Genomic DNA, 26,534 nt, shown 5'->3' on the forward strand with positions numbered 1-26,534 from the left:
TTACGCAAAGTACATGACTTTCATGGAGTCACTGTGGACGGTGATGGAGCGGGCCATTGCTGCAGGAGTTCTGTCCTCTGAGCCAATGCTGGAGCTGTGACTGCCCTCCCCAGAGTCGTGCTCCTTCTCAACCAAGTGATAACGGGACCTAAAAAGTAGGGTTGGACCGGATACTTTTTTGGCCGGATACCAGATATCCGGCTGATTTCAAATGACGGATATCCGATAACCGGCCGGATATCCGGCAAATATCCGGTTATCCGGCCAAATTACCGGATATCCGGCCGGATAACCGGCAAAATTACCAGATTTTAAAGTAGTAAAAACAAATTTCTTCAGAAATCTTATATAAATTTACATAAGGTTAAACTTATTCAGAAAAAATGTTCTTCTAGCTTCAATAATAAGAAAATTATAGGGTAAGGGGGGGGGGAAATTTCGGTTTTTTTTCGGTTTTTTTGAAAAAAAATGGGGTAAATATTAATATTTTCAAATGAAACCAAGACCAGTAGAAAGCTTACGGAAAGGACTATCAGGTCCTAAAAGGATGTTATCCTAGGACTTTTAGAAGTTTGCCGAAAATGACCGCAAAAAAGTTACCGAAAATTCCCCACCACCGGGGGAAATATCGGTAATTTTTTTCAACCTAAAAAAAATCGATGAAAAACGGCCAAACGGCCAGTCGAACATAAATAATCATAATTAGTATAGGTTATAGGGATTATCCACAAAAAGTTTCATAATGATCGGACTATTCCTTCTATGTTAAAAATGAATTTTTTTGAAAGACGCGAATTTTCGATTTTTTTTTCAAAAATTTTTTTTTAAAAAACTTAAAATTAATATAAGAAAAAAACGTATTTTATTACTTTTTAGGCCTGATCCTAAAAAAGCTCACATTGAACTATAGATTTAGCCCAAAAAACATGAAAATTGATTAAAAATTGACCTCAAAAATTGAATTTGAAGCTAAAGTGTCATCTTTGACAAAAATTCACCATTTTCACCCTGCATACATTTTCATTTTAAATATTTCTTTCTGTTCATTTTTATCTAGGAATAACATGATATTGTGTCAAAATGTTGTTTATAACATCAATAGGGTTCATCTAGGTTGTTAGTGGGTAAGATATTCAGGCTCAAAAAAATCCAAAAATGAACCTAACTTTAATTAAAATTTCCTATTTAAATTTTGAGCCCCGGAGGGTTAGGGGTTAGCGGCAGTGGGGTGACTTCTAAACTAGAAGTTAGTTTACAAGCATGAAAGCTTAAGTATAAGAAATCATCTCTCTTGGTCAAATAGTTCATGAGAAAATTAAGGTTAGGTTCAATTCAAAATTATTTTTGAGCTCTGAAGGGCTAGGGGTTGGGGGGGGGGGGGTGACTTCTAAACTAGAAGGTAGCTTAAAAGCATAAAAGCTTAAGTTTAAGAAATCATATCTATTGGTCAAATGGTTCCTGAGAAAATTAAAGTTAGGTTCATTTTTAGGGTTTTTTGAGCCCCGGAGGGCTAGGGGTTGGTGGCAAGGGGGTGACTTCTAATCTAGAAGTTAGTTTATAAGCATAAAAGCTAAAGTTTAAGAAATCATCTCTACTGGTCAAATAGTTTCTGTAAAAAATTAAGGTTAGGTTCATTTTAAGGGTTTTTTTGAGCCCCAGAGGGCTAGGGGTTGGTGGCAGGGGGGCAACTTCTAAACTTAAACTTAGTTTATAAGTATAAAAACTTAAGTTTAAGAAATAATCTCAATTGGTCAAATGGTTCCTAAGAAAATTAAGGTTAGGTTCATTTTTAGGTTTTTTTTGAGCCCCAGAGGGCTAGGGGTTGGTGGCAGGGGGGTGATTTCTAAACTAGAAAGTAGTTTATAAGCATAAAAGCTTAAGTTTAAGAAATTTTCTCTATTGGTCAAATGGTTCCTGAGAAAATTAAGGTTAGGTTATTTTTTAGGTTTTTTTGAGCCCCAGGGGGCTAGGGGTTGGCGGCAAGGAGGTGACTTCTAAACTATAAGGTAGTTTATAAGCATAAAAGCTTAAGTTTAAGAAATCATCTCTATTGGTCAAATGGTTCCTGAGAAAATTAAGGTTAGGTTAGTGAAATACATATAGTAAATTATTTTTGGAAATTACCGATTTTTCCCCCGGCGCCAACTTTGGTCATTTTTGAAAAAAATATTAACCCGATTTTAAAGCTCTCAACGGATTTGGAAAAAGCAGGCAATTCTTAGTTCAAAAAGTTTTTCGGATCAGCTCTAGGTCTTACCAATTTTTGTGTACGTCGATCTTTACACACCTACTAAAAAATTTTTGAAAAAAAAATTTTATCGTCCGACTTTGAGACCCAATAAGTACCCTTAATATTCATCTCACAAAAAATTCATTATATACTTTTTTGTAGGCAATTTTTTTCTGTCATTTGAAAGGAACATGGAGAAAAAGGTCATTTAATGAAGGTATGTCGAAATTACCGAAAATAGCCCCTTACCGAAACTTCCCCCCCCTTACCCTAGCCATTAAAGATTTTAAAAAGCAGAGATTTTTGGTGTAAAGTATAAAAACTTATAGAGCCGGATATCCGGCCGGATAGTTTCAATATTCGGTATCCGGCCGGATATTGGAAATGGCCGGATATCCGGCCCAACCCTACTATAAAGTTTCTTTTGTTATTAAGAAAAATACTCATATTTGACAATAACAAATAAAATATGAGTAATTTTGAATTTTAATTAAAAATTCATCATTATAAAACATGAAATTTTGTTCTCGTTAAGTAAATATCAACAATCCTAATTTTTAAGAGGTTCTTGAATATTTGTAGGTATTTAAATTGTAAATAAATATATAACTACGAATTTCATAAGTAAAAAGGTTTTATAAAAAAAAGTTTTTATAACTATTTAATTTAACAATGAATGTTTAAAGATTTAGGAAAAAATATGCTAAGTGGTTTCAAAATAATAGAAATGATTAAAACTAAATAATTTTGAAACATATATTCATGAATAGTTTAATCATAAGGAATTTAGTATAGGATTATTTGTTTAGGCAAATAAAATATTGATTTCAAACTTAATATGATGATTCCTGCATCTTTAAGATACTATTTATAAAGCACAGTAACTTAAATCATTACTAATAAGTCCGTCAATCTGTTTTTGACATCTATAATACAAAGTAGAACGATGTCTGTCTGTCCCTTAAGATCTCGGTAACCACTGAATCGATTGGATTCTACTCTTCAGGGTATATACCTATTGGTCCTGCGGTGGTTTTAAGCTGTTTTCTTGGGGGCTGGGACACCCCCAACCCCCCCAAAAACAAAATTTACGAATTTTATGAATTTTACGAATTTTACGAAATTTACGAATTTTACGAATTTAATCGCAAAATGTTTTCCTGCTGGGTAGGTGCGAAAATTTGTGATCCGTTCTGCTGGGTAAGTAATAGAAGATGTAATTATACCTCTTGGGGCACAGCCCCTAGAGGCTAGGGGCGAAGCCACTAGTATTTCATAAAGTTGCAGTCACACTCTGTTAACAAAGATATAATGGCCTATAAATTGATGTACATTCCCAATGATAATAACGCAGAATTACCACTTGGACACTCAACTCCAAAAACCAACAAATCAAAATTCATAAAAGTTCCCAAAGTTGTTGAGCCAACGAAAGAGAAACGTTATCAAAATACTTTTTGGACTAGTGTAATAATCAGTCCATTGTCCCCTTCCTTCATGAGTTACACTTTATTTGTTAGTATTCGATAATTTATATTTGATGAGCTTAACTGTCTATCCATCTATCTATCTATTAATCAAACCTGAAAGCCACAAGATGAGCATATTAGGCCGATGCTGGAGTAGAAAGTAATCAGGTACATCTGTCTATCTAACTATCTATCCATCTATCTATCTATTAATCAAACCTGAAAGCCACAAGATGAGCATAATAGACCAATGCTGGAGTAGAAACTAATCAGGTATATCTGTCTATCTAACTATCTATCCATCTATCTATCTATTAATCTAACCTGAAAGCCACAAGATGAGCATATTAGGCCGATGCTGGAGTAGAAACTAATCAGGTATATCTGTCTATCTAACTATCTATCCATCTATCTATCTATTAATCTAACCTGAAAGCCACAAGATGAGCATAATAGGCCGATGCTGGAGTAGAAACTAATCAGGTATATCTGTCTATCTAACTTTCTATCCATCTATCTATCTATTAATCTAACCTGAAAGCCACAAGATGAGCATATTAGGCCGATGCTGGAGTAGAAACTAATCAGGTATATCTGTCTATCTAACTATCTATCCATCTATCTATCTATTAATCTAACCTGAAAGCCACAAGATGAGCATAATAGGCCGGTGCTGGAATGGAGACTGATCTGGTACACCTGACATATGTATGACACAGCTGGTAGGTCAGCTGCTGCAATTCATCCGCTTCGAACCTGCAACACAAAAAGTATTTAATATGCCAGCATAATGGATGTAATAAATATACGTGGATATTATGACGGGGTAAAAATTGTCGTCAATGTGGCTTTCTAACATGGATCTTATTTATTGGCCAGTTCGTTCGTCCAGTAGGAGGGGAGGTGATTGGGCAAGGGGGGTGAGACGGAATCATTATCTTAGCCCGCTACAAGGTTCTTTTTATTAGAGAACATGAAAATATGGTGCAAGATCCATTAATAATATATACATTGCCAGCATTAAGCGAATCAAAATAAATAAACTACCTAGAAATAGAATAGATACCTATTATGTAAATGTCAAAAGATTGGACATGCCTTTGTTAATGTAGTCACGCTACTAAAAAATCACTTTCAAACAACCAGATAAAATTAGAGTATAAGCGGACACAAGGTGACTGACGTAAAAGGAGATTTATATATATTTTTGTTTATTTACGTCAAATTATCATGGAAAATTTTATTAATCCGTAATCAATATAATACTACTTGGAAGTTGCACCAGATTTTCACGTACTCTGATAAGATGATGCTCGCAGCTGGCTTAAATAACGACGCCCCCCCCCCCTTCCGACTTTACTACATTCCCTACCCTCCCACTGGATGAATGAACCGACCAATAAATGAGGCAAATAAAGCTAAATATAATATCCACGTATATTCTACATCCATTGTCAAAATTCCAAGTGTAACGGGAGAGATACTTGTAGGCGTTAAAATTTTAAAATTAAATGTCAAGTGTCCCCCCCACACACAATTTCTATTTAATTTTAAATATAGTTTTTAATTTGCATGCAAATTGCTTCCTTATCAGATGATACTTTAATTTTTAAATTTGCAAATATTTAAGTTTAATTTTAATCTGTTGAAATTCATAAATATCTAAGTACGTTTGTTAATAAATGTGGATAAGATGAAACACGCAGCGGGAAAAAATAACGATATCCCCCTTTACCCCATCCCCTCCTACTGGATGGAAAAACTGACCAATAAACAAGTTCCATGTTAGCAACCTAAATTAACGATAATTTTTACCCTATCATAATATCTACGTATATTTTACATCTATTCAAACAAGGAATATAAGGATAGTCAAATGGACAATACACCAATCTTCCAAAGAATACGAAGACAGACGGACATACTGACAAACTTTTTGGAGACCAATGTTTGGTGGTCGCAAGCTTAATACAATAAATTGACGAGAAATCATTCCCTTACTTGTGTAAAAATGGTGATTATTGAGTGGTTTGGATACCAAATAATAAATAAACGTCGAGCTCTAACTGGCTCTAGTGGCTATACAAAAGTGTCTCTTCCTATTCCATTAATACTTACTACTATTACTATTAGGTCCAAACACTTAGAAACTATGGCTACACACACACACACATAAAACTTCAATCTATGGGCGTACTGACAGACATCGTATTTTATCATATCCTCCTATTACTGACCTGTTATCATCCCATAGGACGTGATAGTGACTGGGCCTGCTAGTTCCCTGGATACCAGCGTGAGAACACAGGTAGAAATCAAACTCTGAAAAATATTCATAGTAATAATGACTCGTAAATATATCTAAATTATTCATATTTATAAGTGATGGTAAAAGACCCCAAAATTGGGAGGATTTTAAAGGATGATATAATGGAAAATAAATTAACATACATGTCCAATGATGATGAACAAAATTAGTGGGGTGAAAAAAATGGGGAATGAAGTTTTCCCCCCATCTTCCGCACGCCACTGTATCTATCTATCTATCTACTGTAGTATGAGTGATACTAACATCCACAGTAGTTCCAGCTGGAATATTTCCAGATTTACCACTCTGTATCTATCTATCTATGTCACGTGTATACCTGTAGGATGAGTGATACCAACATCCACAGTAGTTCCAGCTGGAATATTTCCAGATTTACCACTCTGTATCTATCTATCTATGTCACGTGTATACCTGTAGTATGAGTGATACCAACATCCACAGTAGTTCCAGCTGGAATATTTCCAGATTTACCTCTCTGTATCTATCTATCTATGTGTATACCTGTAGGATGAGTGATACCAACATCCACAGTAGTTCCAGCTGGAATATTTCCAGATTTACCACTCTGTATCTATCTATCTATGTCACGTGTATACCTGTAGTATGAGTGATACCAACATCCACAGTAGTTCCAGCTGGAATATTTCCAGATTTACCACTCTGTATCTATCTATCTATGTCACGTGTATACCTGTAGGATGAGTGATACCAACATCCACAGTAGTTTCAGCTGGAATATTTCCAGATTTACCTCTCTGTATCTATCTATCTATGTCACGTGTATACCTGTAGGATGAGTGATACCAACATCCACAGTAGTTCCAGCTGGAATATTTCCAGATTTACCACTCTGTATCTATCTATCTATGTCACGTGTATACCTGTAGGATGAGTGATACCAACATCCACAGTAGTTTCAGCTGGAATATTTCCAGATTTACCTCTCTGTATCTATCTATCTATGTCACGTGTATACCTGTAGGATGAGTGATACCAACATCCACAGTAGTTCCAGCTGGAATATTTCTAGATTTACTACTCTGTATCTATCTATCTATGTGTATACCTGTAGGATGAGTGATACCAACATCCACAGTAGTTCCAGCTGGAATATTTCCAGACTTTCCACTTTGCTCCTTTTTGTCCGCACAAAACAATCTAAATAAAAAAAGTATTATAAAATCGTGATAAGTTAGGAGGGAGGAACATCTTTTTAAAAAAATCTATCGATGGCTCTGCTTTATTCCTTTTTAAGTTTTTGTACCAAACTTATTTATGGTGAATGATCTCATTTGAAGGTAGAAAACTGAGGGAGAGAAAAGAAATTGGGATGTTTATCACACTAGTCCACAATGTTTTCTTATTCGTTGCCTTAAAAAACACTAATTGTAATCTACAGAAGGGGTAATTTTGTGTATCATCATTGGAGAAGCACATCAATTTATCGGCCATTGTCTTATCCCTTAAAATGCCTGAGAAAACCTGTTTTTTAATGTGAAATAAAACACTACATTACCTTGTGTGATGACGCTTTTGAACAACGACAAATGTAATTCCAGGCTTGTAATCAGCCTCCAGCTTGATACACGCCTCACGGATAGCTGTCAACTCGTGCTGAAAGGGTAAAATTGATTAAACAGCTGATTTTAAATTTCCCGCCAAATTATTTAAAGTCAGCCAAAATCTCAGTATAAGCCAAAAGAGGGAGGGCACATTGGATCGACTGTTCATTGCTAGTCTCCAAATTTCTGTAATAACTTTTTTTATTCGTTGGCGTAACAACTTTGGAGACTTTTATCGAATTTTGATTAGTTGGTTCACTAAGTTAAGTGTCTAAGCGTTTCAACCACTAATTTTAGTCTATAGAAGGGTTAATTTTGTGTATCATCATTGTGAATGAACATCAATTAATTAGCCATTGTCTTATCCCTTTATCCCTGCCATAAATCCGCCAATAAAATATGTCATAGGTATGTTTCTTATTGTATGACATTTTTTGTAAATTAAGGGGGGGGGGGGGTTTAATGCAACCATCTCGTAATCAATGTATAAATGGCACTTAAAATTCGAATTTTGATCTGAAATTTTGCATGAGTAATCCTTGGTAGATCTATTTTCCCTAAATCGAACAAAAAATTGAAAAAGTAACGGCCGTTTTTTGGATATTTTTAGGGCAAATCTGTCTTAAATTACGTAGAAATCAACTTTTTGGAACATATTTTTGCTTTAAATCATGTGAAATGATACAAAAAAACATTTTTTAGATTTCTAGTAGCAGCAACTACCGGCTAGAACCGTTTCAAAACGTTTTGGAGCGGAAAAGAGCATTATGTGGAGAGAGGTTTCGTGATAGATTTCGCTTGAAAATACCCAACAAATGGCTAAACAGCTGAGCCGCCAGCCGTTAGCCGCTACTTTTCCAACTTTTTGTTCGATTTAGGGAAAATAGACCTACCAAAGATTACTCATGCAAAATTTCAGATCAAAATTCGAATTCTAAGTGCCATTTATACATTGATTACGAGATGGTTGAATTAACCCCCCCCCCCCCCCCTTATATTTTGCAAGAAATATTTTCTTATCTGGTGGAAATATCTTTTAAAAATTGATTAAACAGCTGATTTTTATTTCCCGCCAAATTATTTAGATAAATTTCTACATTTTTCCAGACAAAGAGTTTTTTTACCTGTAAAACTTGAGAAAACTGTCCCTCAGAAACTCCATCTCTGTACATAATAATTCTGTGGGGCTTATATCCACCTGCAAATAAACATAAGATTAAAATAAATGGAGACATAAATGAACTATATAATATAGGTATATCTAGTAAATGTAATATTAGAATGCGATAAATAGAATAGTAACTTTCTTTAAAGAGTTTAAGAGATTGTTTTTTGTCAAGTAAGTCAATATCGCATTGTATTATAGACAGCTTTCCGCGGATATTAAAATGAAATGACTAGGGCTATCAAATCTGGTATTAATTTTATGATCTCATTTCAATATTCGTGGAAATTTGTCTGTAATATGATGCTATACTACGATTTTTCAGTATGGCTGAGAACCGGATCAAATCCAGCGGATATAAATCGGTTTCGAAGCCATACTATAAAAATATTAATAAATGAGTAATAAATGTACCTGTAGATTTGTAGAACATAACAAGATGCTCCTTGACCATAGCTGCAAGGTCCTCGATTATTTCTTGTCTATGCTTTTGAACACGTACTGTAGCTGCATATCTGAACAACAAGGTCTTGAAGAGAGGCTTTAGCGATTAGTATATTTGTAGTCTGTAGTTCTAGACTGTCATGCGAAAGAAAAGGTGAGACGCCAAATATAATTTCACAAATGGGGATAATGCCTTGATCCCAGCGTTGCGGAGCTGTTTGATTTTAGTGCGGCTCCGGCCTTATATCAAGAAAAAATTCGACATATTTTTTCCAACACGTCTATTTTTGACTTTTGAAGGTTTTAAAAGTTCAATTTTTGATAAAAATGGACTTTAAAAACTTAAGAAGGGCATTTGCACATGACAAAACAGAGTTACCAAATTAAAATTTATAAAAAAAATCTCTTTATTTATCTAGTCCGGAGCCGGAGCCGCTTTTTAACGAAAATTACGGCTCTGGCTCCGGCAAAATATGGCGGCTCCACAGCTCCCAGCTCCGCAACACTGCTTTATCCAAAAACAGTTTTAATAGCTTTTTAACACAAAGGTTGTGCTACCATAGGATTTGTTGACTATTGAATATACCTTTAGATTAATATTCCATAATTATTTTTGATACTTAGTGTTTTAGTTAATTACAAACTAGTCTAATTATATTGAGTAGTCATAAAAAAGGGACAATGGTATTTATACGAACTATTTATACCTTGATAAGATATGCCTAAACTTATCCCTTAATCCCTGTCTTACCTGGATGGATGAGCATCTTGGCTGCCAACGACGGCTGCAATGCTTGGCTTCCTGCTGTCTCCCACAGGGGGGTGGGTCACATCTGCGCCCAAGAAAATTACTGGCTCGTTGAACACCTTTACAAATTAATTTGTCATTTATTTATTGAAATGAGAGAACATTAAAATGGACGAAGGAAAAATTATTTTGCCTCAAAAAAATTTCTATTGAATTAGTTCCTTAATGACCATTTTAACGTATTATTTTCATAAATATAAACATATGTATATTATAATTCTGCTTTGATAGGTTTAGAAAATGAGGGGAGAGAAAAGGATGTAAATTAGTTTGACCTTTATAATATACCCTTTTCTGCTTTTAGTGAGTTTGTAGATAAACTACAAATATTTGAAAAATGGATGAGAAAATTTCCTTATTAAAATGATTTCAATACAAACAGTATGGCCGTGATTCAGCAAATTAATTCCATATGGAATTGCTGAAAATTGGTTATTATAGTGGCGTAATGTTGGCGAAAAACTTGTTTATTGCTGTAACTCAAGGGAAATTGGTAAAATTGGTAAGAAAGGAGGGGAGGTGGAGGAAGTTGGTTGTGGGGAAATTTTCACTTAGAATTGATTTTCAGAATCCCAGGAAGGGAGGGGACTTTGGGCTGTTTATTATATTAGTCCCCTCAATAGTTTATTGTTATGCAATGGCATAACAATTTTCTGGATCTTTATTTAATGTTGAGTTGGTTCATTAAGTTGTGTGTCCAAACATTTCAACCACTATTTGTAAACTACAGGAAGGGTAATTTTGTGTATCATTATTGGGTATAAACATCATCTAATCGGCTATTGTCTTACTCTTAACCCTTTAGATCACTAACTTTTCAGGAAGGCTCACCTTTGGTCTGATGCTGGGGACTAGGATGCTGTTGACACCACCAAGCTTCACGTTGATCTTGAGACACAGGTTGGACAGAGTTTGGGCGGAGGTCTTGTTCACATTCTTAGCCTTAACAAGGAAAATTATTAGTATATTCAAAACAAGCGCAAGTTTAACAACATTAAGTCAAACAAGAATAGCAACATTAGGGTTTTAAAGTGTCCCTGTCCTTTAGCTTGATAAAAGTGTGGACGATTTTATTTCAATTATGATCTATTCCAGCATTAACTTAGATGCGAAAATAGTCAATTATCGCATCATACCTATTATAGACAGCTTTCTGCGGATATTAAAATAATAAGATTGACACTGGTACTAATCTTATTATTTTTATTTTCATATTCGTGGAAAATTCTCTATAATACGGGGCTATACAAAAATTTTCAATATGGCTGAGGAGAACCGATTCAAATCCAGCAAATATTAACCGGTTTTAAAGCCATGCTGGAAAATAAATTTTAACCAATTTCAATTGAGAAATATCACCAAATTCAAAATAAATATAAGGAAGGGTTAGGTAGGAAATTATTATATCAGACAGATCAAAGACATAAACCCTTACCTGGACACATTGTGTAGCCATACCAAGGTTAGTATCACCAACTCTCTTGACTTAAACCCTTACCTGGACACATTGTGTAGCCATACCAAGGTTAGTATCACCATCTCTCTTGACTTAAACCCTTACCTGGACACATTGTGTAGCCATACCAAGGTTAGTATCACCATCTCTCTTGACTTAAACCCTTACCTGGACACATTGTGTAGCCATACCAAGGACAGTATCACCAACTCTCTTGACTTAAACCCTTACCTGGACACATTGTGTAGCCATACCAAGGACAGTATCACCAACTCTCTTGACTTAAACCCTTACCTGGACACATTGTGTAGCCATACCAAGGACAGTATCACCAACTCTCTTGACATAAACCCTTACCTGGACACATTGTGTAGCCATACCAAGGACAGTATCACCAACTCTCTTGACATAAACCCTTACCTGGACACATTGTGTAGCCATGCCAAGGACAGTATCACCAACTCTCTTGACATAAACCCTTACCTGGACACATTGTGTAGCCATACCAAGTACAGTATCACCAACTCTCTTGACATAAACCCTTATCTGGACACATTGTGTAGCCATACCAAGGACAGTATCACCAACTCTCTTGACATAAACACTTACCTGGACACATTGTGTAGCCATACCAAGGACAGTATCACCAACTCTCTTGACATAAACCCTTACCTGGACACATTGTGTAGCCATACCAAGGTTAGTATCACCAACTCTCTTGACATAAACCCTTACCTGGACACATTGTGTAGCCATACCAAGTACAGTATCACCAACTCTCTTGACATAAACCCTTACCTGGACACATTGTGTAGCCATGCCAAGTACAGTATCACCAACTCTCTTGACCTCAGCGTAGACAGGAGTCTTGCCAGGCAGCACAACCACGACCAGCTGCAGCTGCGGGAAGGTGTTCTTCAAATATCTACAAAACAAGTTTTAGTTATTACCAGTTAGTTATTGCATCGTAATTTTAACAGTTTCCGTGATTAGTAATCTCCGGGCCAATAAAACAGAGAGTAGTTTCTCCTCATGAAAATTAATGCTTTGCTTCCTTATAAGGCCCAAATAAATATGTTTACGTTTAATGTTTATAGGTACAAAATTCACACAAAGTCTATAACCAATGTGACAATCCGTATCTATATAAGAGCACTAAATTACACAGAACAGACCGACATACATAATACATATCTATAATACAAAGTAGAATGATGTCTGTCCGTCCCTTAAGATCTCGGTAACCACTAAACCGATCGGATTCTACTCTTCAGGGAATATACCTACTAATCCTGTGGTGGTTTTAGGCTATTTTCTTGGGGGGGTGAGACACCCCCAACCCCCCAAAAAATGAAAAAAATCCCCCCTCAATGTTTTTTTTTTTTAATTATTTAAAATTTGTAAGGGCATCTCCAGAGGTAATTATTTTTTTTTACCTCTTGGGGCAAAGCCCCTAGAGGCTAGGGGCGAAGCCGCTAGTTATAAATAAAGGATAGCTGAGCTGCTAAAAACAAATATGTATACCTGAACATTGGTTCTACTTGGTCCTCGCCTCCAGCGTATTTGCAGAAACACGGTTGTCCTACAAAATAAAGTTTTAGTATTAAGGATATACTTTCTTTGTTAATTAGATAATATAAAAGTTTCTCGAAGACACAAAAAGCTTAACACTTTAAACAATGAATTGAATGTTTTACTCAATTTATTTTTTACATGTACGTGATACAAGTATTAGTAGTATGTGACAAAAAAACAGACAGGAGAAAAATACATATAGTTGGACTGGCAGGTAAACAAACAGACTTCATTCTTATTTTACATAAGGATATCTAATATTTGAAAGTGGACTAAGCACTTTCAAGCAGTAAACTTAAGTATTTTTATGGTAAATATACTAGGTTTCAGTTCAATATACCTTTAATAATCTGAGAAAAAAAATAAGATTCACCATAGTTTTATGACAAAATGTTACGTGATTTTAGTATATTTTTGTGTTAATTTGATGAATTAAAATCTGAACTTGTATAAATTCTAAAATTCTCATTCGTACATAGTCTCCCTTTGACTAAAGATGATTATAAAAGTTTACCTATAATTGGCATGCCCATGTCAGAACTGATTTTCTGTAGCTGCTGAGTGAAGCTTCTCAGTGAGTCCTCACGCACTGTTCGCTGGGGGGCAAAACATGCTATGGCCCAATCCTAAAATATATTTAAAATGTTACCTACATTACAAAAATATAAATTAAGAAAACGTCAGAAAACTATTAGAATTTAAAAATCGAAGCATGAAACTTTCACACATAGTGCTGTTGATAAACTCCTACCTCCCTTTATTATATTAAAATTAAGAGAAGGGAAGGGGGAGTTTTTTCTCACGCCTAACCCCTGCGGGGTTCCTCAGTACCTTAACTTACACACAAATTTTTATTTTTGCCTTACCCCTACGGTACCTAACCCAGTAATTAATTTAATGTAACCTAATATAGACAAAAAAAAATTTAAAAATCACCCCCCTACCATTTATTCTTATTTTTTTTAAATAAGGGGGATTTCTGTGCTTGACTAGGCACTTGGGAAAGTGAATAAAACCGCCGAAAATTACCTTAATATCAACTCCACTGAAGAATTGTTTTCCTCTCATGTCCCAGACTCCCTGGTTGGGGAGGGCTTGTTGCTTGGTCCGCCCACCATACTGAAGTTTCGGGGGTGGCAATACTCGGCCCCTCACCTCCATTAGATCCCTGGGAAAATATTTAATGAAATTTTTTTATGATTGGAAAACTTCAATTTAGAAACAGAAATCTCAGGGAAATCAACCTTTTATAATAAAAAAAACTAAAGGTCTAAGATACTCATTTAAAAAACATGAATTTATTTATATTAACTAACTCATGGTTTCTTCATACCTTCCCAATGTAACACCTTTTATTGGACACATCAAATATATATTTGTAACATGTTAAATGAACTGTATAGATTAGAACCTGTTCTAAGCCATACCGAAAAATCATGTATTGCATACCTAGTAATACAATTTTCTAAGAATATTAAAATAAAAATCATAAAATTAAAACTAGTTTTGTTGCCTTCGGCCCTTAAGGACTAAACAATTTTTTTTTTAATGTCTGTGGAAAGCAGTCTATAATAAGATGCGATAAATTACTAATAATACCTTGAAATATGAAGTCCAAACTCTTGTACAAACTCGTCTCTGTTGATGTCCGTCTTCTTGATCAAGTTACGAATCTCCTCTTCTCTCTCGGGGGCGGACCTACAATCAATCAATCAATCAATCAATCTATAATTTGTTGGTTAAAAAAGGCTCAAAAAAAAACTAGCAAAGAAATAGAAGGTGTCTGGAATTAGATGCATATACTGATCTAGGTTTAGATAATCGTAGCTGGCTAAAATAACGATACCCCTACTGGATGAACGAACTGACCAAAAATAGGTCTATATTAGCAACCTAAATTAACGACAAATTTCCCCCTGACAATATATCTACTTTTTCTATATCCAATTATATATACTTATTAAAAATACGAAATATTTTGAAAACTTTGAAATCATGGGAATTATTCAGCCCTGGATTAATAGGAGACGTACCTGGCAGTGGCCTTAATCATAGTACTTGTCTGCATGTCCGTCAGCTTCTTCATGCACCTCTGTCCCTGTACTATGGTGCACACCTCCAGGGGCAGGTACGTGTGCTTGTGCTCTTGACCAACCTAATTATTAAACATTCAAATTTTCATTGTGTTATGATAACAAAAACAAAAAGCATCATACGAGTTTCAACGTATAACCTTTTCGAAATAACCCACTTATTAGCAAATCAACATAGCACAAAAGAATAAAACCAAAAATTACACTGTCTTTATTTACAGGACGCTGTAAAACGCATTTTTCAACTCAGTGCATTAATACTTGATAAAAATATTTATTTTAATATTTTTTCTCGTATTCATTCGAATCCGGTGGATAGGAACCGGTTCTCATCTATACGAAAAAACTATGTCTAGCATCGTATTATATCCAGCTTTCTACGAATATAAAAATGTACAATCAAAAGATTAAAACCAGTATTTTTAGCCTGTGCCTTTGGCACCTCGGGGCTAAACAAACTGGTTTTAATCTTATAATTGTACATTTTATATCCGCGGAAAGCCGTTTATAATACGATGCGAGAAATAACTATTCCTTCTTCTGAAAACAAGTTGCATTGATTTAGTATAAAAACTAAGTTTCCGTTGGTTTTATAACCATCTTCAAGTACAATACTTTTTAAATTTGTTAAAGTATGACATACAGACATACAATAACATGTGAACCAACCTGAAGGCAAGGCAGATGGGGGAACCTAAGCTTCATCTTGTACTTGTCCAGAAAATACTTGGCGACTGTGCACTCCACAGTCTGACCGTTCTCCAGCTGCAGCGGGAAACTTTGCATCTGCGCGGGACGGCGGGTCACATTGCAAACCTTAATACAATATTTCTTGCTAGATCCAGGAACCTTGTAATAATCCCAGGAACCAGGTTGCATTCGTTACCAGCAATATTTCACCATGAACTGCACTTGATTCCAATATTTTAAAGGTTTACCACTAAATAATGTTTTTTTTCAGGGAATACGTAATGCTTAATACATACGTTCTCGCATTAGTTGACTTTAAAAAAGTGGGTACTTAATTAGTTGTTTAAAATAGAAAGGGTTAGTTTGCCGATCAACAATTTATCATACATTGTCTTATTACTTAAGATCACTATAAAAAAAAGATAAAGTTAGAGGTATAGTGCCTTTCGTGACAACGCCCTTTAAGAGGCGATTCTTCGTATTTTCACAGTAGCTTTTCTCCTATTTCTCAGCTAACCCTATATAACCTAACCTAACCTAACCTAACCTAACCTAACCTAAAACAACCTATTAAAAGCCATTTTAAAACTACGACAAATCGCCACTTAAGGGGCGTTGCCACGAAAGGGACTATTCCCAAAGATAGAGACAAAGAACTAAAATAGTGTTATTTAAAATTATACAGTGTGTTTTTTTTATGAGAACTTTTTTGAAAGCAATTTTACCCCACTTATAGTTATCAGAATTTAATGATTAATGGCTTAATTTCTTCGTTTTTTAAGGGAAATTATGAAACAACCAAAATATTCTACCTTTTGCAAGAATGGCTGCAAAACGCTTCAAAGTTGAGATATAGAGCTATAAATTATACAGATACTATTGGGGACATGTACTAGAATAGGTCAAAGTTTGAAGGCCATATCTCAATCAGGGAGAAAGTACTGGCCCCCCAAAGTCGACTACTGAAAATCCAATTTTTTTCTTGCAAAGGGTAGAAGATTTGAGCATAAGAAAAATGCGCTAAAACCATTTTTAGATGTTGTCACTTAAGTTTTTAATTTTCAACTTTACTGTACTTTTTCAACAAAAACTGTAATTTTTTTTGGTTGTTTCATAATTTCCCTTAAAAAACGAAGAAATTAAGCCATTAATCATTAAATTCTGATAACTATAAGTGGGGTAAAATTGCTTTCAAAAAAGTTCTCATAAAAAAAAACACACTGTATATATTTATGCACAAAAAAATTAGAAACATAAATTTACTCACCCTATACTTTCTTCTTGCATTTCCACAGTGAGTGATCTCAATTTTTAAACCTTAACAAAATATTTAGGTAATTATTATAGAAATTGCAAAGCCGACATTAAAAGTAAAAGAATAGAGGGGGCATGGGCTATATGTAACTTTGTTCACAGGGAACCATATAATGTTTTTGTAATAGGTCTTTGAAATAAGCAAATACAATCAGAAATATAAACACAGCCAAATCCCTACAATAGAAAGGAAAACAATTTGCTAGCAGACGAAAAGGGTCTCCACCACTTGAGCCAATTAGTTAAGTTAACTGCATTATGTTTATAAGGTTGACGACATTTATAAAAGCGAAGCTCAATAAATTCAAAAGCCAGACATACGACCCATAACAAATATAGAGCAACAACGAAGGACATCCTAGCTTTATATTTTTTGGAGAAAAAAATGTGGGGTTTCAAAGGTTTTAGGAGGGGGCAATCTAATATAATTTTAAACACCCCCCCCCCCCATTGGACGCATTTTAGTATTATGAAGCAATTTGAAGTCTGCAGTTAGGAGCATGGTGAACTAAACATTCATGATGTTTTTTACATCCATTACACTATTGCAGTAAATCCTTATAATTAAGTAACAGGATGTTTGTGTGTTTGTGTGTATGTGTGTTTGTGTGTTTGTATGTTTGTACCGAAGGATCTCGCTAACCGCTGAACCGATCGGGTTCTCCTTAACAGGGTAGCTTCTCATAGGTCCCGGGAAGGTTTATAACTATTTTCTTGGGGGGTGGGACACCCCCCAACACCCCAAAAAAATGACAAATCCCCCCCCCAATTTTTTTTTAACAAAAATTTAAAAAAATCTAAAACTTTTACTTTTAAAATCTAAAATAGAAAATTGAATTATTAAATTCGACTCTCTCATCCTCAAGTGCCCCTAGAGGCCTCTAGTGAATAATGTACGATCCTAAAATCTAGCTATATATATACTTTAAATTCTTATAGAAGTAAGAGGTACAAATATTAGAGTACTAATTTTCTTAAATCTATGAATTTTAATTCAATAAATTAATGTAATTCATTCATAATTTAAATTTAAATCTCAGTTTATTCTATTAATATTTTCAGACATAAAATCTTGGAAGGATTAATTAATGTGTATTAATAGTATGGAAGTATTTTAAAATCCTGTATTAAATATATTTATTCAACAGTACTTTAAGTAATTGACGATTATGTTTAATTTAGATATAGCTTTTCAATCACGTAATCAAAATTAGGACAAAAAGTTAATGTTTAGCCTAAAGGGGACTATCCATTAACGAGAGCAAGTGATTTTAAGCACCTTCCAGCATTGATTCTAAATGTTATTTAGGTGAATATACTAGGGTCATGTTTAATAACGTTATACCAACTTTTAAAAAATTTTCTATGAAGGAAACTTTAAAATGTTAAGCATTTTTTTATGAAATATCATCAAATGTTTTGTTGTGTTTAACGGTTCAAATAAAATAACACGCGAAAACATAATCAAATGATGTAAATTACGAAAGTACACTAATAAAACTGTTAACAATATTACAAGTTACCATACCTTTAATAAAATTAACACTTTGCATTTAAAAAAGTTACTTTTGTGTCACAGCAGTTCGAACTCAACAAAACATTTGATGCTTTATAGTCAAAAATTCCTAACATTTTGAAGCTTTTTTCATACAAACTATGGTAAAACTTGTTTTATAAAATTGATATAACGATATTAATCATAACCCTAGTATATTCACTAAAACATTTAGAATCACTGCTGGAAGGTGCTTAGAATCACTTGCTCTCGTTCATGGATAGTCCCCTTTCATCACTCTTTTTACTTGTAAATAGTGAATGATCATTAGCTTCAAGGATCTTTGTGGTTATAAGGTCGAGAAATGCAGAAAAATAGCATAAATCTATCCCAATTAGTCTAAAACCACCAAAAGACAAATGTCAAGCTTCCCTAAATTGGAGACCTTACATAATCAATTAAGTAGTTATCGATAACCTTACCACTTTATATTATAGGATTGCGTAATTGGTAACCATAGGAATGTTACAACATGAAAATTTCTTGTGAACCAACATACACACATAATTTTAAGAGCAGCATCACTTTTAACTATGTAAATTATTACCTTTAATCTCCTTGGTGAATTTGACTCGCATAGAATCCGTGAGGGGGCGCTTCTGATCGTTGATATCACGAATATCAAGCACCTGCAAACATTTATATTTATTACATTTGCAAGAATTAAAACTTTTGGTATTTTCATTAAAACTTCAAATTATTATTGTCCAAACTTTTCAACCAATATTTTTATCTACACAAGGGGTAATTTTGTTCATTATTATTGGATAATATGTCATTCATTGTCTTATCCATTAAGATTCCTGGGGATGACTGACTAAGCTTTAGGCTTGTCAATGTTACAGTACCTAATAGGCTAATACCGCAACAAAAATGTAGCTTATATTTAAGTCTTTAGCGTTCATATCAATGACAGATGTAAAAAGCATTTTGTATTTTTATTCTTTATCCAACATTTCAATGCGTCATTTTTATCATCTTCATATTTATTTATGGAAATTAGTAAGACTATGAAATGAGAATATTTTTAATATACTTTTGTTGCCTCAGGAATTTAATTCATTAGCTTTGGCTTCATTTAGTTCTCATATATTAGAAACTAACCTTTCCTAGTACTGAAGTACTTATGAGAAGCTACACTGTAAAGCAGAACCATATCGGTTCAGTGGTTAGAGACACACACAGAGATTCTGTCACGTTTATATAATGATATAAATATATACAAGAGGATGACAACATCCAAAAAACCAAAAATCAATGAAAAATTTTGGAATTATCTAAAGTTTTGTTACCTCACACATGAAGTCTATAGCTGGCTGAGCTTTGTAAAATGCAGTGGCAGAAACGTCGATATTGAGCATCATTTTCCATTGGGAGGGTCTCACAGACTGATGGAAACCGAACCACACCTCGCGACCTCCACCCAATGGGTGGTAGTAGTTCTCAGGACTAAAAGAATATTATAATGTATGACCAGTAAAATCTCACAAATTACAAGGTCAAAAGAGCTACACCGCCGCTTGACGTATGTCATAAAATTACTAGACAGTGATTTAGTAAGACAATGGATATAGAATACGTGAATATATTGACAAGGGAAAATTTGTCGTCAATTTAGGTTGCTCCAATGGTCCTTATTTATTGGCCAGCTCGTTAATCTAGTAAGAAGACAGGGAATGTGGTAAGGAACAATTAAAATCTTCAGGCAAAATTTTATCCGTCTATCTTCAATATCACATTTACCCAATAGTGTTATGAAAGGACTGACGGATAGACAAAGTGAATTATTGCGTAGTTTCGCTAATAAAACTAAAAATGCGCATACCTGGAGAAGAAAGAACGACCCACAGGAGTGTATGTCAAGGATGGCAAATGTCTCATCACAACATCCAAGGCCTAAATTAATTATTAATCAATTTTGATGAAATCTTTTTTTTGTATACTTCGTATTGATGAAGGGATTCGCAAACCCTGCGGTGCTACATTATATAGTACAATTATCCAATGTAAAAAACTGAACCTGACCTAAATTAAAAAACAAAAATCTAACCCTACTTAATTTGAGCTTATTTAAAAATTATGATACAGGGGTTCAGTGCTCAACAAGGCACTATAAGGGAAAACGGCCAATAGTCCTTAAAAACTTATTCTAAGACTGTACCTGGATAGCATCATGTGGGATTGTTCTTGTTCTCCCCTCCAAAGCTTCTTCCAAAGCAAGCAGAGAAACCTAAATCATCCAAATATGAACCTGTTACATTATCTGAAATACCTACCACTTTCAAAACTAAAAGATATTTTCTAAAAAGTGAATTTAGCATTGTGTTTTTGAACATAAATGTAGGTATTTTTTTCTACTTTTTTACCTATTTTTAAATTTAATAGTCGTGGACAATTTTCAGTAATACGATGCTGTAAATAATTTTTGAGTATGGCTAAGAACCGGTTCTAATCCAGCGGATATTATTCTGTTTCGAAGCCATACTGTAATAATTCAATTGTTTTACCTGGGCCTGCCATTTCATTGTGACTCTAAAAACTCTGTCCTTGCCCTCGCCGTCCAGAGTTACTTCAAGCTCCACAGGATCTTTACCTGAAATTGAAATTCATGAAACTCTTAAATTATCTAAGCTTATTATGAGAGAGGAGACATTGGACTGTAAATTATAGTAGATCCAGCTATCTAACTCATACTTGAGGTAATTTTATTAAATCTTATTTGTTTGATTAAAAAAGCAGTGTCCAAACTTTTTAACCAATAATTTTAATCTGTAGGAATTGATGTAGTAATTTTGTTTTTAATTAAGGGTATACATCAATTTATCGTCTATCGTCTTGTCCCTTAAGATCTCTGAGTTTTAAACAGTTTAGCAACTCTAAATATTCCTTCTTATATTTAACCCTTAACGGTGGGGGGAGAGGTGGTTTAACCTAAAAACAAAGGTTGTCAAATAAAAGGGTGAAGGATGCGAAATATGACTGACTTAATTATAGTCGGAAATTCATCATCAAACATTGGATATGCACAATTTTTTAGCCCTTTATTTCTAATAGGAGTGGAGAAAATAGTAAAGAGATGTAAGCAGGGGTGTATATTCTGCACAAGATTTATTTTTTTTCCCCTGCTACAAAATTTTTTATTTTTTTTCCCCCCTAGATTTTTCTTAAAAAGTAGGGGGGAAAATAAAAAAATATTTTTAAAAATCTATATTTTATTTATTTTATCCCTCCTACCACACATTTTTTTAGTTTTTTTTAACCAAGGAGGGGGGCGAAATGGAAAAAAATGTTTTCAGTTTTCTTAATTTTTAAATTTTTTTTCCCTCCAACCACTATTTTTTATTTCCCCCCCCCCCCCTGAGCCGGGGATCCCATGCAGAATATACACCCCTGGATGTAAGCTTACTTACCAATGGGTAAAGGATCACGTACAAACAGGTTTGTTCTGCCGTCGAAAACCGGTTTTTGTGTACCGAAAATCTTGCTGTATGCATGCACCATTGTCTGTATAATATCTCTGTTGACGCGCCGTGGACACTTGTCAGGCTGGATGTTGATTATGTAGTGATTTATATAACCCCTGAAATTAACATTTAACTATAACTATATGTAACAATGTTATAAAATAACTTAAAATTTGTTTTCATACTTGGAAGATTTTTTTTCTTCATTTTCAAAACTAATGTTGGATAAAACTAAGTGAAGCGAATGTTTATCTTATTATTACGTTGTAATATTGTATTTAAAAGTATCTTGTAACTTTTTAATTTGAAAAAAATCAACAATTTGGGGACTTTTCTTGAATTATTATTGGTTGATTCATTAAGTATCCACTCGTTTCAACCACTAATTGTAATCTACAGAAGGAGTCATTTTGTGTATCATCATTAGAAAGTATATTAGTTTATCGGCCATTGTCTTATCCCTTTAGATCCCTGATCTAAACTGGCTTACCTTGGCATATCAATCCTGAAGTGATTCGCTCTGAGCACAATAGGCCGGCCCTCGCGGCCCAAATTTGGGCGCCGCGGACAGTTGAACACCGGGTTCTCGGGCGAGCCTATGGCGGGCGGCGACAGGTTGAGCGGGGAGACGAGTTGGGATGGCGGGGAGTTGCTGCTTCCTGATTTATCCCAGCCTTATTGAATTCTCATTGTATTTGATATGTTTTAATAGTTTACTATGATTACTGTTATATCTTTAAAAAAACATTAATAACGCCCAACCCCTGTCTTTCATTCATTAAAGATTTATTAAGGTTAGTAAAGAAAAAAATGAATAAAATTTAGGCTTTGGAAAGGCGATTAGAGCAAGAATTAATGCATATTGTTCATATTATGATGAAAAAATTACCCTTTTTTCATTAACTATTACCTAACTTATATTATTCCCTCCATTTCCTTCCCAATTTTGTTTTATAGGTAATTAGAAGAATCATTTGTATAAGGTTCATTCCTGACGAGTGTGTGGGTTGACGCTCTCCCCCACTTCCACTGCTTCCTCCGCCTCCAGATCCAGACCCTCCTCCTCCTATAGCACCTAAATCAAGGTTTTCAATTGAAATGGTTGATCGTGATCATATAACCTGTCGGAGCATTACTAACCGACTAAAGGGAATCTTCACAAAAAATGAGCCGTTTATCTTAAATAGCAGCAGAGAAAATCGTAGCTGCCTAACGGGCAGACGGATATTTTCAAACTATAGAGTAGCTAGGTAATCAAAACGGTATAGTTTTTTAATAATGTCATACTTAGGTATTTTTTTGAAATATTACGGAATAAAATAAATTTTAAGTTTGTTGTTTATTTTTGACTCACCTCCAACTTGCTGGCTGCCGCCACCGGGCGCAACGGAAAGTCCGCCGCTAGCCGAGCTACTCCCATTACCGCTACCGCCTGACACAGGCTGCTGAATTGGCGGGGGCACCATAGGTCCTAGCCCACCAATTCCGCCGAGTGCGCCCAGCAGGCCGGGCAACGGAGCATTGTGGGGAGCTCCACTGCTGGAGGAAGAGCCGCCGTAGCCGCCAGATCCACCGCCGCCGTAGCCAGAGCTACTGCCTCCGCCGTATCCTCCCTGATGAAAAGAAAGAAGATTTAGAGAAATATTGCATTAAAATTAAGATTTCCGAAACTTTAGGTATAATGGTTGCAGTATGCAAATAGTTTTAATTTTAGTTTAAATAGTTAATCAAAAATGCTTTTCATTTCAAAGTTTTTTTTATATAAAACCATGGTGATTTGGTGAAACTTAATATTTTATAGTCGATGTAACTAAATAAAGCATAACCCTAGTACATTTACCAAAAAATACTTAAAATCACTTGATCTCGTTTGTACATAGTTACCTTTAGTCTTAATAAAAAAAAAATATTTTAAGGAAACTTGTGATTGCTGCGCTATTCATGTTAAAAATAGTGAATAATGTACCTGTTGGCTGGAATAGCCAGGATGAGTACCCAGGTAGCTGGATGCACCTCCGCCCCCGGAACTAGAATATCCGGAACCTCCATAATGGCTGGATCCTTGACCTGGATTTTAACAATATTTCAAACCCTGTTTTTTAAAACTTTCTAGAGGTTTAGGTGAGAAATAAATTAACATGTAAGAAAAGGGATATGATTATTATTAAGCCAATGCAATGGTTCCTACAAATTTCAATATAAAACTCTTCAATTTACTATTAAAATTACAAAATATTATTTGATAGGTAATAAAGTGAAAGCAAAATGCTAGTCCAAATTTTCCAGAAAGTCAATGTAGATAGGTACTAGTCTTTCCTAAATATTTTTAAAATTTAATAGAGGGAGAATCATTCTACTGATTGTTTTGATTACACTACAGGGGGACTTTATACCTGCCGTGACCTAACCCAGAAGGGCTAACCTGTCCCCAATTTAACCTAAAAGTTAACCCAAAAAAAAATTTATCCCACTTCTTATTTTATTTCAATTTATTTCAAAATAAGGGGGTTGGGTAGGTTTTTGTGCTCGACTAGACACTTTAGAGGGAAACCGCCCACTTCAGTAAATAAGAAAATTAAGTGTCAAAAGTTGACCCTTACCTCCGTATCCCTGCAGAGTCTGACTAAGAACACCAGTTCCAAATCCCAGTCCCAGCGGATTCTGAATGGGTGGCAGGTTGCCCTGTCCGCCGGGAGGACCACCGGGTGGCGGTCCGCCGCTGCCCTGACTCGGCGGCATGTTTGGGGGCAGTCCCCCGGGACCTGTGGGTCGTCCAGGATACATTTTTTGTATGTTTTATGACAAAGTTGACTTTAATCAAACTAATTTGGCACAAACTGCAAATTTAATCACTTCTAACCAACACACAAATAACAAATATTTAGTACTAAATATTCAGTAATAACACAGTAATTTCACTGCTTAATAACAACAACAACGACTAGAGTTTAGGTGATATCTTATGGAAGTAACTTTTGGACTTGGCAATAAAAGGTGGCAGTGCAAATTAAGGGTTATTTTGCACAATCACATGCAAAAAGTCCAAATGCAAATTTATTAAGACTAGACTTGGATTTTAGTCAGTATAATAATACAATTATAAAGAGTCTAGAATCACAGATGATTGGAAAATTTGCGCGCCAAAATTTTTTTTTTTTTGCTGACTCGTTGATTTTTTTCTGTTCTATAATTCTCTCCACCAAAATGATCACCTTGAAAACCACGTGAGGAAAGGTGAGTGTGTGTGATCTCTGATAATAAAAAGACACTTTGTTTATTAGATTTATAAAAATTTTCAAAATTATTCAAATTACCTAGTTTCTTTAGTGTAACTTATTCTAATTCAATTTCTTCAACATTCAATAATAAGATGATTGGCTTGTTTGTTTAATAATTTTATTTTCTTATAAAAAGAATTACCATTTTCAATTAATATTATCTTAAAGGAATAGGTATTGAGTTTCATCCTTTAGCTTAGCATAACTAATACTGTTTTATAGACATTTTCCCAATAAATTTTTTAATCAAAAACTTTATTATTAATATCAGCAAGTAAAAAGAAATAGCATAAAACCAAGTGTCAATTTGTACCTTATTGTGTAATATTTGGATATTTTGTATCACAGTGATGTCAGAGTTTATTATTGGATGGATCTACATTCATTTAAAGTTGAGAAGTTATTCCAAAAATTAAATAGATAATAGTTATTTATCGCATCGATTTATAGACAGCTTATCGCAAATTTTAAAATAAAAAAAATATAAGATAAAAATAGTTTTGTCAGACCAAAAACCGAAGGCCCAGACAAACAAAACTGGTTTTAATTTAATTTTAATGTTTATGGAAAATTGTCTGTGGTACGATGCTATACATGAATTTTCATTATGGCTGAGAACCGGTACTTATCCAGTGGATATTAAACGGTTTAGAAATATAATTCTTAATAAAGACATATAATTTAATGTTTCGAGAAGTTGACAGAAAAATAACTGGCACTATTTAGAAATTAGGGGGTGAAATGCCATGCTTCTAAAGAAGATTTAAATATCAAGTAAAGTTGTGTCTTTCAATAAAGGGTATAGTAAGAGGATAGAAAGATAAACAGCCTTACCATGAAACCCTGTCGTCCTTGGTAAGGAATAATTGTTTATTGATTAATTCTAGCTCCCTTTCGTTCCCTGATTTTTTCAGAAAAGGCCAAAAGATATTTAAAAATACTTCTCTTTAACTTTCACCTATTATATAAATCTCGATGCCTAAGATTCGTAATATTATATTTCTCAGCTTGTGAATTGTTTACATTCTAGTTGACACAACAGAGTGCCTAACTAAGCGCAAATTTGTCCACATTGTGTAAATTTAACATTAGCTTTATAAAA

General features: G+C 34.4%; 1 protein-coding gene across 2 annotated transcripts; it reads right to left on the reverse strand.

The window, feature by feature from the left end:
* LOC145327077 (protein argonaute-2-like) lies at positions 1-26,533 on the reverse strand. Of its 2 annotated transcripts, none has more exons than XM_080170599.1 (30): positions 26,391-26,533; positions 25,746-25,808; positions 24,755-25,405; positions 24,121-24,221; positions 23,509-23,767; positions 23,143-23,229; positions 22,645-22,810; positions 22,101-22,270; positions 21,198-21,283; positions 20,852-20,920; positions 20,516-20,586; positions 19,983-20,139; positions 19,238-19,319; positions 17,089-17,138; positions 15,801-15,947; positions 15,072-15,193; positions 14,638-14,736; positions 14,068-14,206; positions 13,553-13,664; positions 12,988-13,045; positions 12,262-12,388; positions 10,839-10,949; positions 9,951-10,066; positions 9,170-9,270; positions 8,715-8,788; positions 7,545-7,642; positions 7,095-7,186; positions 5,937-6,021; positions 4,339-4,455; positions 1-148 (listed from the first exon to the last, which is right to left on the reverse strand). In XM_080170599.1, the coding sequence occupies exons 3-30, from the start codon at positions 24,936-24,938 to the stop codon at positions 1-3; spliced, it is 3,228 nt and encodes a 1,075-aa protein (XP_080026725.1). In that variant the 5' UTR covers positions 24,939-25,405; positions 25,746-25,808; positions 26,391-26,533. The 2 variants fall into 2 exon arrangements, with proteins under 2 accessions (XP_080026725.1, XP_080026724.1); XM_080170598.1 differs by having other exon boundaries at positions 22,645-22,827; positions 23,145-23,229; positions 26,391-26,531.
* Between the last annotated feature and the right edge of the window lies 1 nt (position 26,534).

This window comes from Acartia tonsa, chromosome 8 (genome assembly GCF_053477335.1).
Source record: "Acartia tonsa isolate MP-2025a chromosome 8, ASM5347733v1, whole genome shotgun sequence".
NCBI classification, from domain to species: domain Eukaryota; kingdom Metazoa; phylum Arthropoda; class Copepoda; order Calanoida; family Acartiidae; genus Acartia; species Acartia tonsa.

What these genes read in the sequence shown, in the direction of transcription:
- LOC145327077 (XM_080170598.1), bottom strand. Translation starts at nt 24,938, where the DNA reads ATGTATCCTGGACGACCCACAGGTCCCGGGGGACTGCCCCCAAACATG. An exon ending in CTATAGACTTCATGTGTGAG is followed by an intron (nt 19,320 to 19,982) that starts GTAACAAAACTT and finishes AAATGTTTGCAG; the next exon opens with GTGCTTGATATTCGTGATAT. An exon ending in CAAAAGCGTCATCACACAAG is followed by an intron (nt 7,187 to 7,544) that starts GTAATGTAGTGT and finishes TTTTTTATTTAG; the next exon opens with ATTGTTTTGTGCGGACAAAA.